Consider the following 21,246-nt stretch of genomic DNA (forward strand, 5'->3'; position numbering starts at 1 on the left):
TCTTGTCCCTCAGACACAATGAACTCATTAATGAAACCAATCAGAAGAAGAATAGTTTTATCCATTAAGGCCATGTCTAAATACGGTTTTCACTGTATTGTCTATTTGGTCCCATTTTTTGCAAGTCTGTCCTCAAAAATCTAAAACGATACGATCCAAAGGTGCATACAGCATGTTTACTGATGTATGTACCTGCCTCTGCTACCCTCGTATACACATTAAGAAAAATATGAAACAGAAAGAAGAAGAATGTGTCAGGAAGAAGAAGAGGGCACCGGAAGCAGGAAGTGGAAACTTCGTGTGGGACTTTGTCCCTCGGTCCTGTCTGACAGGCTTCACAGGACAGAAGTGGTTCTGATGTAAACAATAAAACCACAAATGGAGTCACGTGGCACCAGACAAAGTCCGTCCACGCGCTCCACAGTGACGTCACGAGCCCGCCTCCGTTTGTAGTGTCCTTGTACGTCACACGGAAGTGGCCGCGAGGAGAGCGAAGGCTCAACAAACAGGTGAGTTCTTCTGAGTTTCAGCAGCTTCATTGATCGTCCGCGGCAGGTGAAGCTTGTCAGGGTCCGTTCGTTTTACTCCTCTCTGCTCACCTGCTAACTCCGCCCAGCTGCAGCAGAAGTCACCCTCTTGGTTTCGCGGTGCTGGTGATGAGCTGCGCGGCGCGCGGAGGACTCTGAGCAGACACGAGCCGGCAGAGGATGTCCTCCAGCGGCGGCTTCACGTGGACGGTGGTCGTCCTCACCTGCCAGCACAAAGACAGCGTCTACTCCTTCCAGAGAGGTGAGGAGCATCTGCTCCCTCCACGATCTTTGAGTCCGAGGGTGGCGCTGGTGGACAGAGAGGACGTCTGTCTTCAGAGTAGTCCAGTTAACCTGTCTGAGATTTAAGAACGTTTCAGGTGGAATAAATATTTTAGTTTAATTATTCCTATTCTGACCTCATCTGAAAACATACAAGAGCTGGTGGAAGTAACCGAGTACTTCTACTCAGGTACTACCGAGTACTTCCATTTTATGGTAACACAGTAACACTGAATGCAGGACTACGAGTATTTGTAGACTGTAGTAATTCTACTGATACTTCAGTAAAAGATCCAAATACTTCATCCACTGTGTGTGTGTGTGTGTGTGTGTGTGTGTGTGTGTGTGTGTGTGTGTGTGTGTGTGTGTGTGTGTGTGTGTCTGTCTGTGTGTGTCTGTGTGTGTGTCTGTGTGTGTGTGTCTCTGCGTGTCTGTGTGTGTGTGTGTGTGTGTGTGTGTGTGTGTGTGTGTGTCAGAGCTGGAGTTGCGGCAGCAGCGTGGCTCTCTCTCTCGGGGTGCGTTGGTTTTGACAGTGCGGGACCGCCAGGAGCCGCTGGGCAGCGGGGGGGCGACGCTGAACGCTCTGCTGGTCGCCGCTGAACACCTGAGCAGCAGAGCGGGACACACGGTGAGTTAGACTGGACGTGTCCACAGCTCAAGGCGTCTTCATATGTCTCGTGTTATTTGACCAGCCGTCCAGAACCCAGAGATATTCAATTTATTAACTTAACTTAACTTAACTTAACTTAACTTAAAGTTACTGACGTGTCGTCTTTCCTCAGGTGGTCACAGCAGACGTCCTGGATGATGCTCACATCCTCATCCTCCACACAGTGAGTCCAGCAGCACCTTCATCGTCTGTGGTCTTCAGATGTCTTCAGTCCTGCAGATATCTGTGGTCCTCAGTCCTGCAGATGTCTGTGGTCTTCAGATGTCTTCAGTCCTGCAGATGTCCTCAGTCCTGCAGATATCTGTGGTCCTCAAAGGTTTTGTCCTCCTGCAGGGTCGAGACTTCCCCTGGAGCTCGTGCAGCAGAGCCTTCTGCTGGCTGCCGGCAGAGACGCCCGAGCAGAGAGTCCAGGCCCCGGTCTGCTGCGTGGACCTGCTGCTGGACTGCCTGAGTAACCAGGTGTGCTGAGTCCCCGATCAGCTGATCTGAAGTGAGCGTGGACGTCTTACCGACATGTCTTAATCCTGCAGGTCTGTCCTGGTTCTCCTGCTGGTGTCTGGGTCTGCAGCACCGACATGATCCTCACCATCCCTCCAGACTTCAGTGAGTGTGATCAGCTGTGGTTTACTGAGGCTGGAGTACTGCTCTGTACATGTACTGCATGTACTGCATGTACTGCATACTGTACATCTGAGAGTACTCCAAATGTCTCTGTGGACTGTGGTAACTGAAAATACTTCTTTTGTGACTGCGGGCAGGTCTGTTTATCTGTGTGTGTGTGTGTGTGTGTGTGTGTGTGTGTGTGTGTGTGTGTGTGTGTTAGCTTTGTCCTGGGACGGTTTCTCTGGCGTTCGGGTTTTGGCGTTACCAGGTGACGTCTCCTACGCAGCCAATCACGGAGTCTACCTGTCCAACCAGCAGGTGCTCGCTTTGTTCAAACTGAAACTTTGAAACTTTTAAACTGAAACTTTGAAACTTTAAAACTGAAACTTTGAAAATGAAACTTTGAAAGTTTTTAACTGAAACTTTGAAACTGAAACTTTGAAAGTTTTTAACTGAAACTTTGAAACTTTGAAACTGAAACTTTGAAACTGAAGCTTTTATTCATTCTTGTTTTGACTTCACTTTTCTCAGCGTAACGTTCTGAACGACGTTTATTCGTGTCTTCTTGGGGACACGTCGTGTTGGACGTGCCGTGGGACTCAGGGTGCATTTGTTTTGTCTCTCAGGGTCAGGTCAGGGACATCATCTACAGGGGGACGCAGGAGCAGATTGAACGAGCGGTGATGGCTGATGGGAAAGTGCCGCTGGTGCGTCCTCCTCTGTGTCAAACAGCTGTGGACTTCCTGTCAGACCTGTTTTCTTCTTCTGCTGTTTGTCTGCTTCCAGGCTGCGTTCACGGTCGCCTGTGAGCGTCGTTTGTTTCAGCGTTTCGCTGTCAAACGGACAAACTGAGCAGGCGAGCGTGAAGCTGCGTGAACAGTCTCTCTCTGTCTGTCCCTGTCTGTCTCTCTCTCTGTCCCACTGTCTCTGTCTGTCTGTCCCTCTGTGCAGGTCTCAGGTCCCGTCTTCTTCAGCAGGTCTGTGTCAGAGAAGTTGCTGCAGACTCACGTGTCTCCTCCTCTGGACGGCTGCACCTACCTGGGCCTGGACTCTGGAGCTCCGCCCCTCCAGGTACACATAGGAAGTACATTCCCACAAGCACAGCTTTAGTGCTTTAATACAGCTTTGAAGTATTTATACTTTGAGTGTTTCAATTTTAGGGTACTTTATACTTTGGTTTTGCCCCACTGGCCTAAACTACATCAGAGTACTTTTCAGAGTACTGCATAATGCTGACTGTACTGCTGTACTTTTACTGCATGGATCTGACTGTACTGCAGTACTTTTACTTGGTATTTGAGTAAAACGTCTCAGGCCTTCTTCCAGGACTGCTGAATACTTGGTTCTGTCAGTTTTGTCTCAGCTGATCATCTTTGTCCTCTCGTCTTTCTGCACTGACTTGTCTTCGAATGTCCATCCTGATTTGTCTCATTTAAAAGTGATCACAGTGACGCAGACGTAGAACTGTCCTCCATCTTCATCCTCAGATCTCTTTGTTCCTGGATGTCTTGAAGTGTCTCTGCTCAGATCTGACCCAGGATCAGTTTGTGACTGAGGACAGAGCCGGCTGCAGTTCTGCTGTTGGACCACAGGGGGCGGCGGTGAGGGGTGGCAGGACGGAGCTGTGGAGGATCCTCAGAGGGACTCCGCTCAGACTGGGTGGGTGTCTCTGTCCGTCCCGTCCCTCCTCAGACCGGTCTGACTTGTGTCTTGCGTCCCCGTGTGGACGCTGCGGTCCATCTTGTCTTCTTCGTCCTGTAAGTATTTGTACGCTGTAGTATTACTGCATGTCCTCACCTGTGCTTTGCTCTGACAGAGTACATCCCCGGCGGTCGCTATGACTACCTGACTCTGTCTGGAAAACAGCACGTCGAGCGACTGAGCCGTGATTGGACGGACAGAAATGCTCTGTCTCACATCCAGGTGACACTTCCTGTTCCGCCTCGCGCAGCGTCATCAGAGCGCCTCTCTGCAGCCTCACTAACACCACCTGACTTCCTGTCTGTCCTCAGAGAGACGACGGCGTGGCTGAAGGAGGCCGAGTCATCAACAGCGTCCTGGAGGGAGACATCACCGTGGCAACGGGAGCGGTGGTGCAACACTGCCACCTACAGGTCAGGAAGTCACCGCCGCCGCTTGATTCAGGTGTTTTTGACCTGGAACTCATTTTGGTTTCTAAACTGAAAGGATGTTAATCTGTTAATCTGTTAGAGGTAATCTGTCGGTTTGAGGTAATCTGTTTGGAACAGAGTATTCTTCAGTGTAGTATTAGTACTTTTACTGAAGTAAAGGATGTAACAACCCTGCTGTTACTTCACCCCGGTCATGACCTTTGACCTCTCCATCAGGGTCCTCTGGATGTCCCATCAGGTTGTTTGCTGTCGGGTCTCGACTTGATGACATCACAGCACATCAGGCAGCTGTCGCTGGCCAATGACATCATCATCCAGGGACGTAGCATCGAGCTGGGCGAGCTGAAGCTGAAGGTGTACACGGCGACGGGAGCGCAGGACGACCTCGAGGTAAAAACACCGACAAAGAATTTTCCATATTCTCATGATCTTCATCGTCTGAGTGAAACAAACCAAAGGGTTCAAAGACAGAAAAGAAAAGAAAAGAGAGTTAATGTAAACTGATGTTCTGATCGTCAGGAGAAGAGCTGAACGTTTGTAGCTTCTCTGACCTCCTCCTTCTCCTCCTCTTGCTCCTCCTCTTCCTCCTCTTCCTCCTCCTCTTCCACTTCTTCCTCCTCCTCCTCTTCCTCCTCCTCCTCCTCCTCCTCCTCCTCTTCCTCCTTTTCCACCTCCTCGTCCTCTTCCTCCTCCTCCACCTCCTCGTCCTCCTCCTGCTCAGGTCTCCTCTGATGACAGCAGCGCCTCCTTCCTTAACCAGAAGTGGAGCGTGTTCTTCAGCAGAACAGGAATCCAGTAGGACCGGCTGACCTTTGACCTTTAGACATGAATTTAATTTAAACTCAGAACTTCTTTTAGTGTTGATGTTTCTCAACGCTGTAAAAAATGAAGTCGTTGTCTTTTTCCTCTTAACGAGACTCTTTCTCCTCTCCTCTCCTCTCCTCTCCTCCTCCTCCTCCTCCTCCTCTCCTCTCTTCTCCTCTCCTCCTCCTCTTCCTCCCCTCTGGTCTCCTCTCCTCTCCTCTCTTCTCCTCTCCTCCTCCTCCTCCTCCCCTCTGGTCTCCTCTCCTCTCCCCTCCTCCCCTCCTCTCCTCTCCTTCTCTCCTCTCCCCTCCTCCCCTCCTCTCCTCTCCTTCTCTCCTCTCCTCCTCTCCTCTTCTCCTTCCCCTTCTTCTCTCCTCCTCCTCCTTCTATCCTCCCCCTCCTTCTCTCCTCCTCTCCTCTCCTCTCCTCTCCTCTCCTCTCCTCTCCTCCTCTTCTCCTCTCCTCTCCTCTCCTCTCCTCTCCTCTCCTCTCAGGCCAGAGGAGTTATGGGTCAGAGGAGAACAGCGCTCCCTCCTGGAGGCTCATCTCTTCCCGGTCCTCCACCCCAGAGGAGGTGCTGTGGGTCTGCAGGGAGGCGTCGGCTGGCTGCTGGGGGGGGCCGGCTGTGTGAGGAGGTGGAGGGAGGCGTGGAGGCTCTCTCTGAAGGAGGTGATGTCACTCACCCACCAGGAGGCGGAGCTGCAGTGGAGGGAGGAGTTGCTGTTCCTGGCAGGGAGGAGGAGAGTGACTGACGCCCTGAGGAGTCGCACAGACGTCTGCCTCCTCCAGTTCTTCAGGGCGGCGGTGCTGGGAGGCCAGCAGGAGGCGCTGCTGGAGACGCTGGACAGCAGTGAGTCACGGTTACCTGCAGTCCTAGAGGAAGTACTCAGATCTGTAACTGAAGTAAACGTAGTACTACCACAGTGTACAAATACTCTCTGCAGCCGAGCTTCACCTGCTGAACGTTGTGGTTTATTGACTTCTTGTGTTCGTTTTAACTTCCTGTTTCTCGTCTTTTTTCAGTTGCGGCAGGAGGCGAGCAGGGGGCGGAGTCAGGTGCAGAGCTGGGCGTGGCCGCTCGCTGTCTCTCCTGTATTGCCGATGTGTTGGTGTGTATGGCGGGGGGGAGGGGAGGCCTGAGGAGTGGCCCGGCTGCCAACGAGGCCTGGAGCCCCGCCTACTTCCTGCTGGAGGCGGGTAACCTGAGGGGCGGAGTTCAGGCCCTGGCTGCGCAGAGAGAGCACTGGCTCAGCAGGTGAGGGTGAAGGTCACCTGCTCAGCTTCCTTCTCAGTGTTTTCATGCAGTCTGGCGGACGTTGACTCTGTGACCCCCCCTGCAGGCCGGACCTGCTGGTTCGGGCTGCGCGGCACTACGAGGGCGCCGGACAGGTGCTTCTACGACAAGCCGTGATGTCATCGCAGAGGTTCATCTCCATTGGCCAGGGTGAGGTCCCGCCCCTTGAAGAGTGGCAGGAGGTGGAGTGTCCGGCCAGACTGGACCTGGCAGGTGAGTGGACGCCGAAAGTCTTTGAAGAGGTGCGTTCAGGTGCAGATTTCCACGTTGGAAAATGCACTTCTCTCCTCAGAGATCAGCTCTTAAACCTCGAACCTTTGAGGTGAGTCTCAGGTGAATGTTTACCTGCCCGTCATGAACAGCAGCGTGTGTGTTTCAGGCGGGTGGAGCGACACTCCGCCCATCGCCTTTGAGCACGGCGGCTCTGTCACCAACGTCGCTGTGAAGGTGGACGGGAGGCGTCCCATCGGCGCCAGGGCCCGTCGCATCAGAGAGCCCCGCCTCCTGCTGGTCAGTCACACCGGAGGGCGGGACAGTGGCGTTTCCACGGAGACGGTGTGTGACAGCCTGGATGACCTGAGGGACTACTGTCAGCCGCACGCACCTGGTGGGACACCGTCCATCAGTCTGACAGAGGACACAGGGAGAGGGAGGTTTCTGTATGCTCATCTGTGTGTGTGTGTGTGTGTGTGTGTGTGTGTGTGTGTGTGTGTGTGTGTGTGTGTGTGTGTGTGTCTCTCACAGGAGCCCTGCTGAAGGCAGTGTGTGTGTGCAGTGGTCTGGTGTCTCTCTCCTCCCAGCATGCTCTGGGGGATCAGCTGATGCAGCAGTGGGGAGGAGGGGTGGAGCTCCACAGCTGGTCGGTTCTGCCAACTGGATCAGGACTGGGTGAGACAGCAACGACGCTAAGATAAGATAACTTAAGATAAGATAGGATAAGTTAAGATAAGTTAAGACAGTGAGAGAGTCAGTCGTTTTCCTGATTAAACTTCTACACGTTAACTGCAGTAACCTTTTCACAGCAGGACGTTTACTTGGAGCAGAGTACTTTTACTGTGTAGTTGTAGTACTTCTACCTTCTCTGGTGCCGGCTGAGGTTCTGAGTCTGAGGCTGATCGGTTCTCGTCCCACAGGTACCAGCAGCATCCTGGCGGGGGCGCTGTTGGCCGCAGTCTACAGGTGCACCGGTCGAACCTACGACACGGACTCGCTGATCCACGCCGTCCTCTACCTGGAGCAGCTTCTCACCACAGGTAGGCTTGCTTCAAGCGTCACTTCCTGTTTGGAGTCAGGTGTCACAAACTGCTGCCTCTCTCTGATTGGACTGAATGTCCTCTTGTCCAGGTGGGGGCTGGCAGGACCAGGTGGGAGGTATGGTGGGCGGAGTCAAGGTGGGTCGTTCCAGAGCGTCTCTGCCCCTGCAGGTCGAGGTGGAGCGTCTCAGTCCTCCCGAGGACTTCCTGCTTTCTCTGGAGCAGCACCTCCTGCTGGTCTACACCGGAAAGACACGGCTGGCTCGCAACCTGCTGCAGGTCCGTCTGTCTGTGTGTCTGTCTGTCCATCTGTCTGTCTGTCTGTCCTTCTGTCTGTCTGTCCTTCTGTCCATCTGTCTGTCCTTCTGTCCATCTGTCTGTCCATCTGTCTGTCTGTCTGTCTGTCTGTCTGTGTGTCCATCTGTCTGTCTGTCTGTCTGTCAGTGATGATGATGATGACATTGACGACGGTGATGATGATGATTATGATGATGATGGTGATGACGGTGATGATGATGATGACGATGACATTGACGACGGTGATGATGATGATGATTATGATGATGATGGTGATGATGGTGATGATGACGGTGATGATGATGATGATGGTGATGATGGTGATGACGGTGATGATGATGATGATGGTGATGACAGTGATGATGATGATGATGATGGTGATGATGATGATGGCGCTGGGTCTCGTCTGCAGGACGTGGTTCGTAGCTGGTACAGCCGTCTGCCCTCGATGGTCCAGAACGCTCAGCAGCTGGTGTCCAACTCTGAGGACTGTGCCAGAGCCTGTTCAGACGGTGAGACTCTTCATCACAGCGGCGGGAAGTACTCTGATCCTTTACTGAAGTAAAAGTACTAATACTGCAAACAATAACTGAAACTCTTCATGTGTTTGTGTAGAAAAGTCTTCCTTTGTAAAGTAACTAAACCGTCAGACAAATGTAATCGAGTACAAGTGAGATCATCTGAAGCAGGTTTCTGTCGGTCATGTCCTACATTTCCCACAATGCCTTCTGCCAAACCCCCTCCAGGTTCCCTGTGCAGACTGGGTCTGTCTCTGGACCGCTCATGGCAGCAGAAGAAGCTGATGGCGCCCGGCTGCGAGCCGGCCTCGGTGAGAGCCATGATGGAGGCCCTGAGGCCGCTGGTCCTGGGTCAGAGCCTGGCCGGGGCCGGGGGGGGCGGCTTCCTCTACCTGCTGACCCGGGAGCCTCGACAGCGTCCGGCGGTGCTGCAGGTCCTCAGCGACACGCCGGTAAGCAGATGGAGGTCATTGGTGTTTGAGTCAAAGAGGCGCCAACATGGAGGAGGAGGAGGAGGAGGGGGAGGAGGAGGGGGAGGGGGAGGAAGGAGGAAGGAGGAAGGAGGAAGGAGGAAGGAGGTGGTTAACGTGGTGATCACTGTTTCTTTCAGGGTTTGGGAGACTTCAGCGTTCACTCAGTGGAGCTGGACCTGGACGGGATTACAGTCCTACCACCATCCTGAGGACGCGCGCACACACACACACACACACACACACACACACACACACACACACACACACACACACACACACACACACACACACACACACACACACACACACACACACACACACACTCTCAGTGGAGGCGTGCTGTTTTCAGACAGTTTGATGGAAATTAAGAAACACTTTTGGGGAATTTAGTAATTTTTGTATCAAAGTGACGTCTGACGAGCAGCGCGGCGACGTCGTGTCTCAGCTGCTCCTTCTTCTTCTTCTTGGTGGTGAAGGTGGATCGAGGCCTTAGTTTCCATAAAATGAATTTATCTTTGATGATGTTTGATGATGTTGAGGTTTGAACTTCATGAAGTGACAGAATAAATTCTCAGGACAGAACAGAAGCTCATTGTTCGGGCTGTTTGTGTCACATGATCACACGACGAGCCGTCAATCAGCTGTTCAGATAAATGAGTTCAACCATGAGCAGAGCTAACTGCTCCTCAGCCATGGAGGAGCTCCTTCAACGGGAGCCTGAAGACCTGAACCAGCAGCTAGAGGACATGCAGAGCGTCTCTGAGGAGCCTTCAGCTCCGTCATGAGATCCTGGAGCTGCAGCAAAGCGGCAGATGGAACAGGACTCGAGGAACCAGGAGGAACCTGAACCCTGAAGGACTTTGAGACATGGAGGCCATTTGTAGAGAGTGTGACCGACGGCTCCAGAAAGAAGAAACTGGAGACAGAGAACCAGGAAGTGGAGGACACTGAGACTGTGGAGGATGTCAAACAGAGGACTGAAGGATACAGGAGGACGAGGACTTCGTGCTGCAACAGGACGAGTTTTTCTCAGAGGAGAAGAGCTGCATGGACGTCACTCGAGGGAGTTTTATGTGTGGAGCTGCAGCGAACATCCACAGCAGAGACAGACCACTAAGTCTTAATACGGAGACGTGTCCTAAATCCTGCGTCTTCATTTTGTAAGGACGAGACAAATATAACTTAATAAACGAGACTCGAAGTCGGTTTAAAGATGTTTATTTTCAGATTAGCGGAAAACGTTTCTGCAGTCTGAGCTTTAATCTGAATGGACAAAAAGGGACAAATGTCCATCACATGCTGGCAGATATTCTCTGTCCTCTGATCATCAGCCACAACATCAAAAAGTAAATAATACAAATCAAAAAGGTTTTTTTCAGTTTAAACAACCAAATATTTTGTCACTTTACAAACTGATGAAATGAGAAATCACTTTTCAAAATAAAAGCATTCATTTCTGTCAGTCTAATTGTGAACAATGAACTCGTTCGTTCAGGGTTCGTAAATCAAACGAACCTTCCAGGAAAACAGCGTGATGTCACCGCACAGACCAGCCAATCAGCTGTCTATTTCCCAGCGACCACAGACAGCTGGTCTCTGATGCGTCCCAGTCCGTCCAGCATGGTGTCCAAAGACTCCCTGCTCAGCTCCACCGTCACCATGGAAACCGACTCACCGCCTGCTGACGGATCGTCCATCTGGGAATCAAACAAGACACGTCATCAGAGACGTGGACGGATTACACGAAGACAGTCCAACAGATCAATAATCACCTTCAGCTGAAGCAGGCAGGTCGGGACAGACATACGACTGACGGAGTCCGAGGCCGTGACCACGTCCACCCTCCAGTCCAAGTCCTTCAGCTGGGGGAGGGAGACTGCACACACACACACACACACACACAGAGTTTAGAGCTAACACACACACACACACACACACACACACACACACACACACACACACACTGCAGAGCCACATGAAGAAGATCACATCTGATTGGACTCACTCTGACTGCTGACAGCTTCTGTCCTCCATGTTGGACTGAAAGACATCAGAGGGACACGTGTGACGTCATTACAGCCTGTAGTTACATCACGTTCAGCATCAGTCAGCGTGTCTTTAACGTTAATGCTGAGGACAATGAGACGCGGACTTCCTGCTGGACACAGGGACAGTGGCATGGGGACGCCTCGTGTTTCTGGGGACGCCTCGTGTTTCGGGGGACGCCTCGTGCTCGGGGGTCTCACCTGTTCTCCAGCAGGATCTTGGTGATCAGGTTCTTCAGACTGGAGTGGAAGGAGTCTGGGAAGAGATGGAGGATCTGCTCCGGGGAGCTGAGGTTGTAGAAGAGGACGTGATGGGACAGGACGTGGAGAGACTGGATCAGCTGCAGGAGAGACACAGATGTCATGTGTCTGCTGTCCAACACCTGAGTCCAGGTGTCAGTCTGAGCACACAGGTGTGTCTGTGTTACCTGTGCGGCCTGAGCTGCAGGGATGCCGAACGTGGCCGCCGTGGCCTCTGCCAGCCGGCGGCTCGGAGCGCCATGACTCTGAACGCAAACGTCTCGCACGGCGTCTTTAGACGGCGCCTCGAGAAGCACAAACAGCTCAGAGTCAACAACAACAACAACAAGAGCAACAACAAACAGCAAGAGCAACAACAACAAAACAAGAGTGACAACAAACAACAATGAAAACAACAAACCTAACAGCAAAAACGCTACTTTCTCAAGTATTTCTACTTCCTAAAACTTCATATTTCTACTCCATTTGTTTTTAGTTCCTCTTCATCTCCTTCCTGTCCAGTGAAAAGCTCGTATCTCCAGCTGTGTTGATGCTGAATGTTTGTGTTGAACCGAAGGATGAAGAGTTCCTTCATGTCTTCTTCAGCTCAGTAAACTCTGTAAAAGCCTCTTGATCATCTGAAAAAGCTTCGTCACAAAGCTGAAATTCTCTGAGCTCGTCACACTGTTTGGAGATACGAGGTTCTGACAGGACGCCGCGCTGCAAACATGTGATGATCTTCTAGAATCTGAAGCATTGATGAAGATTAAAGCAGCAACAGGAGATAAAGGAGTTCAATGAGCTGAAACATCTGCAGCAGGAGTACTTTAAGGACTTTAAGTACACCAAACTGTTCATAAGTACTTTTACTTCAGTCAGGGTTTTAATGCAGGACTTAGCAGTGAGGTATTTTTATCTGAATACTTCAGAACTTCATCCTGTTTTAACGCAGCAGGAGTGAACTGATGCTAACGTGGCTGATGCTAACGTGGCTGATGCTAACGGTGCTAGGCTAGCAGCGAGCTAACGCGAGCTAACGCTGAACTCTATCTTCAAACTAGCACAGAGTTTTAAACTTGTCAACATCGAGGATCAATACCTTCAGGAGAAGCTGTAAGTTGGTGAAATGCTCGGGGGAGACTGTGGCGGCCATGTCGGAAAGTGACAGTCATGTGACAGATGGCGCTACTGCTCATGGGAAATGGAGTACACTCAGGAAACATCACGTCAGGCAGCTGAAACCAGAGGAAAGTTAATTGTTTAGCAAAGACAATAAAATCAGACAATTAAAATAAAATGATCTCTTTTAAAAACGACCAAAAATATTATATTATTATATTAGATCTAATTTAACAGCAACAACATTAAAAACGATCAAATATATTGAGTGAAAAGTGTACAAATGTGAATAAAATCCAGCAGAAAATGAGTGTGGAATGAAGCAGACATTCACACACATAAATAAATTAAAAAAAACTTTTAATAATTCCAAGATTTCTCAAATAAAACCAGAAGATCATGAACAAAATGATCACAATTAGACATTTTATGAGCGGATAAAAACACGACTATAATAGCAAATATAAAATAATAATAATAATAATAATAACGGTCAGTATAAATGATGTCACACTGTTGTAGCTCCGTGTTTCAGTGTTTCAGGTCATAAACGGGACTAAAGAGGAGCACACCTTCCTGCGGTCACCTGGTGGAGGGCTGATGACTGACCGGGGCCGGCTGGAGCCTCCGGGGCGGAGCGGCTCGCTGCGCTCAGTCTCTGCGGGGGACGGAGCATCTCAGACGGGATGGAGCCCGGCGGTTCCCGGCGGCAGCTGCACTGATCCCCGGCCGGCCGGTGAGCGCGTGCGGTCCCCGGTGAAGATGTCCGTCTCCGGGATGAAGAAGCAGCTGCACAAAGCCAGCCAGGTAACCGGGACAAACCGGGACAAACTGAGCCGATCCGGGTTTCCGCGGGGGAGGGACTGTGGGTTTACTGCGACACAGGGCCTGCCGGCACATCAGTATCGATCCGTCACATCACTGTTAACGTAGGCGATCAGCTCAGTATCGATCCATCAGACCTTAAAGATTATTGATAAATAACAACCAATCAGCTAACACGTGGCTGACGTTTGGACCTGCAGGTGATCAGTTATTGATCCTCACCTGAGTGTCGATGTATCAGCTGTTACTGCTACTGAGTACCACTGAGTACTGCAGTCACTGCCAGTACTACTAACAGCTGCTAATTTGTACTGGGACTGCCATCCTACTGCTAGTACTAGTACTGCAGCTCAGACAGTACTACTGCAGTACTGCTCAGGTACTGTCGTGCTGACGTTGGTAAAAACAGTGTAGGAAGAAGAAGGCCTGCTCTCCTCCTGAAGTACTATCTGAAGTACCTCAGGGTATCTCATATACATACAGAAACAGCACAGTGGAAGTACAGGCCTGTTATCAGGGAAGACGTTTGGGGGGGGGGTTCCTTCTACATGTTGACTCATTGATCCTTTATCAAACTGAACGATGACATATCAGCCGTCTGTCTGTCCGTCTGTCTGTCTGTCTCTCCATCTGTCTGTCTGTCTGTCTGTCCATCTGGCTGTCTGTCTGTCTGTCTGTCTGTCCGTCCGTCTGTGGCTCTGACACTGCAGACAGATTCATAATGAAGCCTGTGTGTCTCCGTCCTCTCAGACAGTGTCTCTCATACGGAGCTCTGTCAGCTTCATGTTGTTTCCTCCAGAGATGCAGCGCAGTGGAAATATAATGTAGCATAACATGGAAATACTCATGTAAAGTATAAGTACCTCAAATGTGTACTTTAGTATAATACTTCAGTAAATGTCTCACTGGTGTCCTCCCACTGCAGCTGCTGAACGAGAGGCTGATGGGAGCTGAAGGAACGAAGATGGACGACGACTTCCTGAAGATGGAGAAGGTGAAAGGTCACGAGCTGCAGAATTTAATCTGCTCTGAGCGGAGGAGACACTGACGGACTTCCTGTCTGTCTGTCTGTCTGTCTGTCTGTCTGTCTGTCTGTCTGTCTGTCTGTCTCTCTGTCTCTCTGTCTCTCTGTCCGTCTCTCTCTGTCCACCGTCTGTCTCTCAGAGTATTGCAGTGATCCACTCTCTGCTGGTTGAGCTGCTCTCCAGGACGACAGAGTTCCTTCAACCGAATCCAGGTACAGAAACGAGCTCAGAGATGATGAGATGTTTTTCCCTCGTGAGTCTCACAAGAACGAACGTTTGACTGTGTCAGTGTTCTGCTTCCTCTTCCTCTGCAGTCTTCTCCTTCCTCTTCCTCTTCCTCTTCCTCTTCCTCTTCCTCTACAGTCTTCTTCTTCCTCTTCCTCTTCCTCTGCAGTCTTCTCCTTCCTCTTCCTCTTCCTCTGCAGTCTTCTCCTTCCTCTTCTTCTTCCTCTACAGTCTTCTTCTCCTTCCTCTTCCTCTGCAGTCTTCTCCTTCCTCTTCCTCTTCCTCTTCCTCTGCAGCCTTCTCCTTCCTCTTCCTCTTCCTCTGCAGTCTTCCTCTTCCTCTTCCTCTGCAGTCTTCTTCTTCCTCTTCCTCTGCAGTCTTCTCCTTCCTCTTCCTCTTCCTCTGCAGTCTTCTTCTTCCTCTGCAGTCTTCTCCTTCCTCTTCCTCTTCCTCTTCCTCTTCCTCTGCAGCCTTCTCCTTCCTCTTCCTCTTCCTCTGCAGTCTTCCTCTTCTTCTTCCTCTGCAGTCTTCTTCTTCCTCTTCCTCTGCAGTCTTCTCCTTCCTCTTCCTCTGCAGTCTTCTCCTTCCTCTTCCTCTTCCTCTGCAGTCATGGATGACGTGCTCTCAGTGCAGTTTCCTTTTTACAGAAACCAACAGTGACAGCGCTGATGATCATCATCACGTGATGGACGTGGCGTCCATGTCTTTGTCTTTGTGTGTCCACAGCGGACAGAGCTAAACTGAACATGCTCAACACCGTGTCCAGGCTGCGAGGACAGGCCAGGTCAGCAGGTTACCCACAGACAGAGGGCATGCTGGGAGACTGCATGCTGCACTACGGCCAGGAGCTCGGCGCCGCTTCCGAATTTGGTATGTTTCCATGGTAACCAACCAAAATGGAGGGAAGTAGGACATTAAACACGTGATGCAGCAGAGAGACGAGAGCTGATCAGCGACGTCTGAACAGACTGAAGTCAAATCCCAGATTAAAACATTCAACAACTCGTTTTAATCTTAGTCTGCGTCAACGTTAATTATCAGGAGATAATCAAGGTTAATTATTGATCTCATTATCAGGAGAAAACAGATTTGTTTATTGATCATGAGAGGACGACTTCCTCACATTCATTCTTGATTTGGAAGAGATGGACTTAAATGGACGTTTAGTTTTGACTCTGCTGCTGCTTTTCCTGTTTTGTCTTTGTTGGTTTGTCCTGCTGTTGTCCTTCGGTTGGTCCTCCGGTTGGTCCCCTGGTTGGTCCTCTAGTTTGAGTCCTGGCTTGTCCTCTGTTTTGTCTCCTGGTGTCCAGGCTGCGCTCTGTCCGGTGTGGGTGAAGCTCTGCAGCAGGTTGCTCAGGCCCGAGACGTTCTGGATGTCAACGTTAAACACACCTTCATCGACCCCCTGCAGGACCTGCATAACACGGAGCTGAAGGACATCAGGGTGAGAGGACGCTCAGCTCGCGTCCATGAGGACGCTGTCTGATGCTGTCGGTATCGTGGCGTCACTCCTTTTCTGATTGAGATTAAAAGTTTGGACTTTTATGACCCCAAAACCTCAACAAGATACTGAAGAACAAAAGTCTTTCTCTGTCTCACATGTCTCATGTCTCAGTCGTGTTTTGCATGTTGACATTTTTGAATGAAGACTTTTGTCCAAACGCTCAGCAGCCACGTGTTTCTGATCTTTGTTCTGATTGGTTCCTCAGTACCAGCTGAAGAAGATGAACGGTCGCCGGCTGGACTTTGACTACAAGAGGAGACGAAGAGGGAAAGTCCCAGCGGAGGAGGTCCATCAGGCCTGGGACAAGTTCATCACGTCCAAAGAGCTGACGGAGAGGAGCATGTTCGTCCTGCTGCAGAACGACGTGAGTCAGAGTGTGGAGGACGTGATCCGAAGCGTCCTGAGCGATCGGCTCAGGCGGTGCAGAGATCAGAACGACAGTCACTGATGATAAAACATGAAAACACCTGCGGACACGCGCAGGTGTGATAGTGAATGCATGTCGATGAATACGCGAAGTGAAATGATTATTTCCCTCCAGTCTGTCACAGTCTCTGTGTTGCAGCTGATGTCGGCTATGTTTCCTCCCGCAGGTCGATCAGCTCGGCCATCTGGCCGCTCTGGTCGCCGCGCTGCTGGACTTCCACCGCCACGCTCACCGCATCCTGCTGGGTCTGCACGGCAACCTGCAGGCAAGGTGAGCCCCCGCTCAACACCCGTCACGCCTCTCAGAGGGAGGAGCGCAGCCTCAGCAGCGTCCAGCAGTCCGCCTGTGTGACCATGTGTGATGAATGAATGTGATCCATAAGCTGAGTGAACGTGTGGGCCTCATGTCATGTTATTCAGTTTTTCAGCCTGAGACGGAGACAGAAAACCGGCATCAGCACATAGACTGTGGACGCAGCAGTGCCGTGAGCTAAATGCTAACAGCAGCATGCTAACATGCTCACAGTGACAATGCTAACATACCAATGTTTAGCAGGTATGATGTCAACCATGTTCACCATCTTAGTGTAGTGTCTTAGCATGCTAACATTAGCTAATTAGCAGTTAGCACAGTTCAGCTGAGCTGCAGGTATTTGGTCATAAACAAAGACTGATGGACATGTTTCCAGGACTGAACTGTGGACATGAATTCACTGAAACAAAATGTTTCTGGGCTTTAATGTTTCGTCAGTGTATGAAAATAACGCTCCATCTTTAATTTAAGGGGTTTTTAGGCTTTATGGATGAACAACTTTGTGTTTAGTGCTAATTAGCTAACAAGCACAATGAGCTGAACCAAGTGTGTTGGTATTAGCATTTAGCTCAGTCTGAGGTGCTAGCTGAGCTGTTAGCATTGCTGCAGGCTCAGTCTGGTTGTCACAGTGTTTCATAGAGTTTCAGGTGTTCTGTGTGTTGGCAAACAGGTTGACGGCTGCCAGTAACAAACCAGAGCGACGCTTCAGGTCCAAAAAGATCAGAATCAGGAGCGAACACAGCGGCAGCCTCGGATTTTACCACCAGCCGTCACTCACAGCTCCAGTCTCCTCAGGTTACTCCTCCTCAGATGTTATTTCACTTCCACGTCTCGCTGGAATAAAACGTCTAACTGAAGTACTTTCATTCTGGTGGGACAGGAGAACAGTTCACAGCGATACCGTCCAGACCCGGCAGCCCCGCCTCCTCTTACGGTACGAAAACACTGACATCCACAAACCGCCGTCAGTGACAGACACTGACCTTTAGACGAGTTTCAGTCTGACTGTGAAACCTCCAGTCATGAGCTTCTCTGTGGGAGGGTCCAGATCTGTGTCCCTGCAGAGGACGAGACCTGAGCAGGTTGTGCTTTGTGTTGTCTTACCAGAGAAAATATTGAATATAATATTAATGTTCTCTCTCTCTCTCTTTGTCGAGGTGTCTCTCGCCCAGCGGACAGTAAGCTGGTCCTGGATCAGCCCTGCTGCCGGGCGGTCTACTCCTTCCACCCGAACCACGAGGGCGAGCTGGACTTCAGCGAAGGCGACATCATCATCCTCACCAATCAGGTTGACGCCAACTGGTACGAGGGCACGCTCGGCGGCCAATCAGGACTGTTCCCCATTAACTATGTTGAGGTGCTGGTGCCTCTACCGTTACCATGACGACATATCAAACATCCACAACGCAGAAGTCAGATTATACACCTGAGCCCGCAGGTCCAGACCCACAGAGACCAGAGGGCCCCGCAGGTCCAGACCCACAGAGACCAGAGGGCCCTGCAGGTCCAGACCCACAGAGACCAGAGGGCCCCGCAGGTCCAGACCCACAGAGACCAGAGGGCCCCGCAGGTCCAGACCCACAGAGACCAGAGGGCCCCGCAGGTCCAGACCCACAGACCCACCCCACAGGTCCAGACCCACAGAGACCAGAGGGCCCCGCAGGTCCAGACCCACAGACCCACCCCACAGGTCCAGACCCACAGAGACCAGAGGGCCCTGCAGGTCCAGACCCACAGACCCACCCCACAGGTCCAGACCCACAGAGACCAGAGGGCCCCACAGGTCCAGACCCACAGAGACCAGAGGGCCCCGCAGGTCCAGACCCGCAGAGACCAGAGGGCCCCGCAGGTCCAGACCCACAGAGAAATCTTACCCACTTCATCATTGCTATTGATACAGTTCATGTGTTCATGCTGAAGCTGTCCAGCTGTGAACCTGCAGCTGGTTCCCAAAGGACAGGCTGGCATAGTGATTGAAGGTAGCGAGCTAACGTTAGCTCATTAACATTAAGTCAACCAATTATGTGACGCCTTGTTGGGTATAATGTTAACCTTCTCTACATGACTCTGGGGGTCTGGATTTGTAGATCTGGATTTGTAGATCTGGATTTGTAGATCTGGATTGTAGATCTGCTCATCAAACTGCTTCACACCTGCTCCTCCATTGGTCCTCAGTAACACAGCCATCATGTGAACGTTTGTCGAGACAGTCGAAGGACAGACGGACAGACGGACAGACGGACAGGTTCCTTGCATTTGTTAGATGCTGGTCTGATTGTGTGCGTTTTTGATGATATGCAACTTTTCAACTTCTTATTTGCACTTTTTCACAAGCGAATCAGCCGACGACGAGTGTGTTTTCCAGGAAAGGACGGCCATAGTTTCTACTGCAGAGCCTCGTGTTACTTTCAACCATCAGCTGCTAAAGAGAAGCTCAGTCAGTAAATGCATCATTTTCAGACCAGCGTGTGTGTTTCCCTTTAAGAGGCCTCGCATCAGCGCACGGCTCTACCAGTGTCCTCAAGACCTGGAGACAGATGAGGACAGTGAGAATATATGAGACAGACTGTCCGACTGCGTCCACTGCAGTGATGAGAGTAAAAATACTGCGCTGACCGTGTGTGTGTGTGTGTGTGTGTGTGTGTGTGTGTGTGTGTGTGCGTGTGTGTGTGTGTGTGTGCAGCAGCCGTCAGCGCTGAGCTTCACTTTGTGCTTCTGCATGTTCTTAAAGTGACACTATTCAACTTATCAGCACTTTCTCTGAAGCTTTGAGACTCAGACACAAGCCGCTGAACTTTTCCTGTCAGAGAAACAGAAACAGAAGAGACACTCTGACTGTGTTTGTCTTCGACCTGAGACGTCAGACAGGTTCATTTGTGACCGGATGAACTGAAGCGAAGGCAGAGATCAACGATTAAGACTAGAGACAGAAGAAGATGGAGGACCTTTGACGAGGAACGCTGAGCACGTTCGGAGGGTTTAATAGTGTTTCAGCATGCTGTGGCAGATTCACTGTAAGACGCGTCTGTGCTGCATCGTTACAATAAACACAAACTGGACTGCTGGAGTCCAACGATGACTCAGCACGACAGGAAGCTGCTGCACATGCAAACATTTCATTTGTACTATTTATTTATTTGTATTGATTCTTCTAGCAGAGTGAAAACTGCATCAGCCTGTTGAAGTGAGACGTAGAAGCAGCAGTTTGGAGGGTGGGGGCAGCGCTGGAAGAAGTACTCAGTATTCAAGTAAAAATACTCAAATACGCTGTAACACATAAAAGTCCTTCATTCAGAATGTCTTGAAGTAAAATTGTTTAAGCATAGTCTGAAAAATGTCCTTCAAGTATCAGAATCATGAGTACTTCTGAAAAATCATATTACTGGATTCTAAACATTGATTATATTGAGTATTGATCAGTGTGTTCATCCATTAGCTCCTGAGTAACTACATGCATCGTGTTGCAGTTGGTGCAGTTACTTGTAATTAAAGTGTACACTGCTGAGAAAATTACTTAGTAATAATACTAAAAATACTATATTTCCCTCTGAGATGTAGTTGCATAGAGGTATGAAGTACAAGTACTACAAATTGTACTGCAGTACAGTATCTGAATAGATGTACTTGTTACATTCCACCACTCGTTGGAGGAAGGTGTATCTTTTTACTTATGCTAGCAGTTCCCCTTTGTTTCCAGTCTTTGTGCTAAGCTAGGCTAAACACCACTTCCTGCTCCTTTAAGACTAAGTATTTACTGTCGGATGAAGCCCTGCCGCTGATGTAGACTCCTGTAACTGATGCTCAAGTAATTCTGTAAATTAGAAGCTACGTCTGACAAATAACTCCGTTCACATGAATGTCGTGAAACTATGTGCGACCACATTATAATAATGTTCAGTTTGTTTAGTTTGGGACAGAAGACGATGACGGAGACACGAGGAGGCGCAGGAAACAGCTGCAGCTGATTTTATTCAACTCTTTCAGGAAAACGGTCTGTAGAAGATTCAACAGGAGAATGATCCTAAACCTTTATTTTTATAACACAAAATGTACTTTAAAAGTCTTTTTCTCTGCTTAAACTTATTTCAGCATCGACCAAAAACCTTCAGATAATCGAGCTGTTAAAGTTTTAGGTTTGTAACATAATGAACTTCATGGGAAATTATCTGATTTCCTCCAAATGTAGTTTCATCTTCTAAGTATATTTCCAACACCCAGCTTTCAAACAGGAGCGTGTGAGCGCGCGCATGTGTGTGTGTGTGTGTGTGTGTGTGTGTGTGTGTGTGTGTGTGTGTGTGTTATTCCTCTGAGCACAGAAATGCTTGTTGTATTAAGACGAGGATCACTGAATGTATTTCTGCAATAAATCTGTAATAAATGCTTCCAGGTCTGAGTTCTGTTTTTCTCTCCTCAGTGAAAAAGTTTCTGTCCACAGCTCAGATTTGGATTTTATTTTCACACAAACACTTTTAAAATAAATAAATAACCATACAATGAGCAAAGCAAGGCCGTGCATACCCCCGAAATGTCTCGCGACTTATTAGGAGAAAATGATAATAAAATACTCGCAGTAGTAGTAGTAGTAGTAGTAGTAGTAGTAGTAGTAGTCGTAGTAGTAGTGCTTGTTGTTGTAGTTCCCACCTCCAGACGACAGGGGGCGCAGCAGCTTGT

At 50.0% G+C, this 21,246-nt stretch overlaps 3 protein-coding genes across 5 annotated transcripts; 2 read left to right on the forward strand and 1 right to left on the reverse strand.

Annotated features, from left to right (window-relative positions):
• Positions 1-640: 640 nt before the first annotated feature.
• On the forward strand, positions 641-9,106 carry LOC139338109 (L-fucose kinase). Its single transcript, XM_070973036.1, has 23 exons — positions 641-789; positions 1,286-1,437; positions 1,592-1,642; positions 1,813-1,938; positions 2,010-2,082; positions 2,303-2,400; positions 2,709-2,789; positions 3,034-3,153; positions 3,570-3,741; positions 3,899-4,005; positions 4,095-4,196; positions 4,431-4,604; positions 4,936-5,009; positions 5,513-5,888; positions 6,059-6,273; positions 6,359-6,525; positions 6,692-6,919; positions 7,057-7,200; positions 7,446-7,565; positions 7,657-7,844; positions 8,275-8,374; positions 8,609-8,832; positions 8,991-9,106. Exons 1-23 carry the CDS (start codon positions 708-710, stop codon positions 9,060-9,062), a joined length of 3,246 nt encoding a protein of 1,081 aa, XP_070829137.1. The 5' UTR covers positions 641-707; the 3' UTR covers positions 9,063-9,106.
• A 949-nt stretch (positions 9,107-10,055) lies between these two features.
• On the reverse strand, positions 10,056-13,161 carry commd9 (COMM domain containing 9). 2 transcript variants are annotated; one of them, XM_070972616.1, is made up of 7 exons: positions 12,867-13,161; positions 12,238-12,373; positions 11,327-11,443; positions 11,100-11,239; positions 10,859-10,893; positions 10,626-10,729; positions 10,056-10,550 (listed from the first exon to the last, which is right to left on the reverse strand). In XM_070972616.1, exons 2-7 carry the CDS (start codon positions 12,289-12,291, stop codon positions 10,419-10,421), a joined length of 582 nt encoding a protein of 193 aa, XP_070828717.1. In that variant the 5' UTR covers positions 12,292-12,373; positions 12,867-13,161; the 3' UTR covers positions 10,056-10,418. The 2 variants fall into 2 exon arrangements, with proteins under 2 accessions (XP_070828717.1, XP_070828718.1); XM_070972617.1 differs by having other exon boundaries at positions 12,830-13,138.
• On the forward strand, positions 12,852-20,957 carry sh3gl3b (SH3-domain GRB2-like 3b). 2 transcript variants are annotated; one of them, XR_011602548.1, is made up of 11 exons: positions 12,852-13,064; positions 14,008-14,076; positions 14,247-14,319; positions 15,059-15,202; positions 15,643-15,776; positions 16,042-16,200; positions 16,430-16,533; positions 17,246-17,370; positions 17,456-17,509; positions 17,733-18,013; positions 18,169-18,197. XR_011602548.1 is itself a non-coding variant. In XM_070972615.1 (10 exons), exons 1-10 carry the CDS (start codon positions 12,858-12,860, stop codon positions 17,957-17,959), a joined length of 1,296 nt encoding a protein of 431 aa, XP_070828716.1. In that variant the 5' UTR covers positions 12,852-12,857; the 3' UTR covers positions 17,960-20,957. The 2 variants fall into 2 exon arrangements, 1 of the variants encoding a protein (XP_070828716.1); XM_070972615.1 differs by having other exon boundaries at positions 17,733-20,957.
• Positions 20,958-21,246: the final 289 nt, after the last annotated feature.

This window comes from Chaetodon trifascialis, chromosome 10 (genome assembly GCF_039877785.1).
Source record: "Chaetodon trifascialis isolate fChaTrf1 chromosome 10, fChaTrf1.hap1, whole genome shotgun sequence".
Lineage (NCBI taxonomy): Eukaryota > Metazoa > Chordata > Actinopteri > Chaetodontiformes > Chaetodontidae > Chaetodon > Chaetodon trifascialis.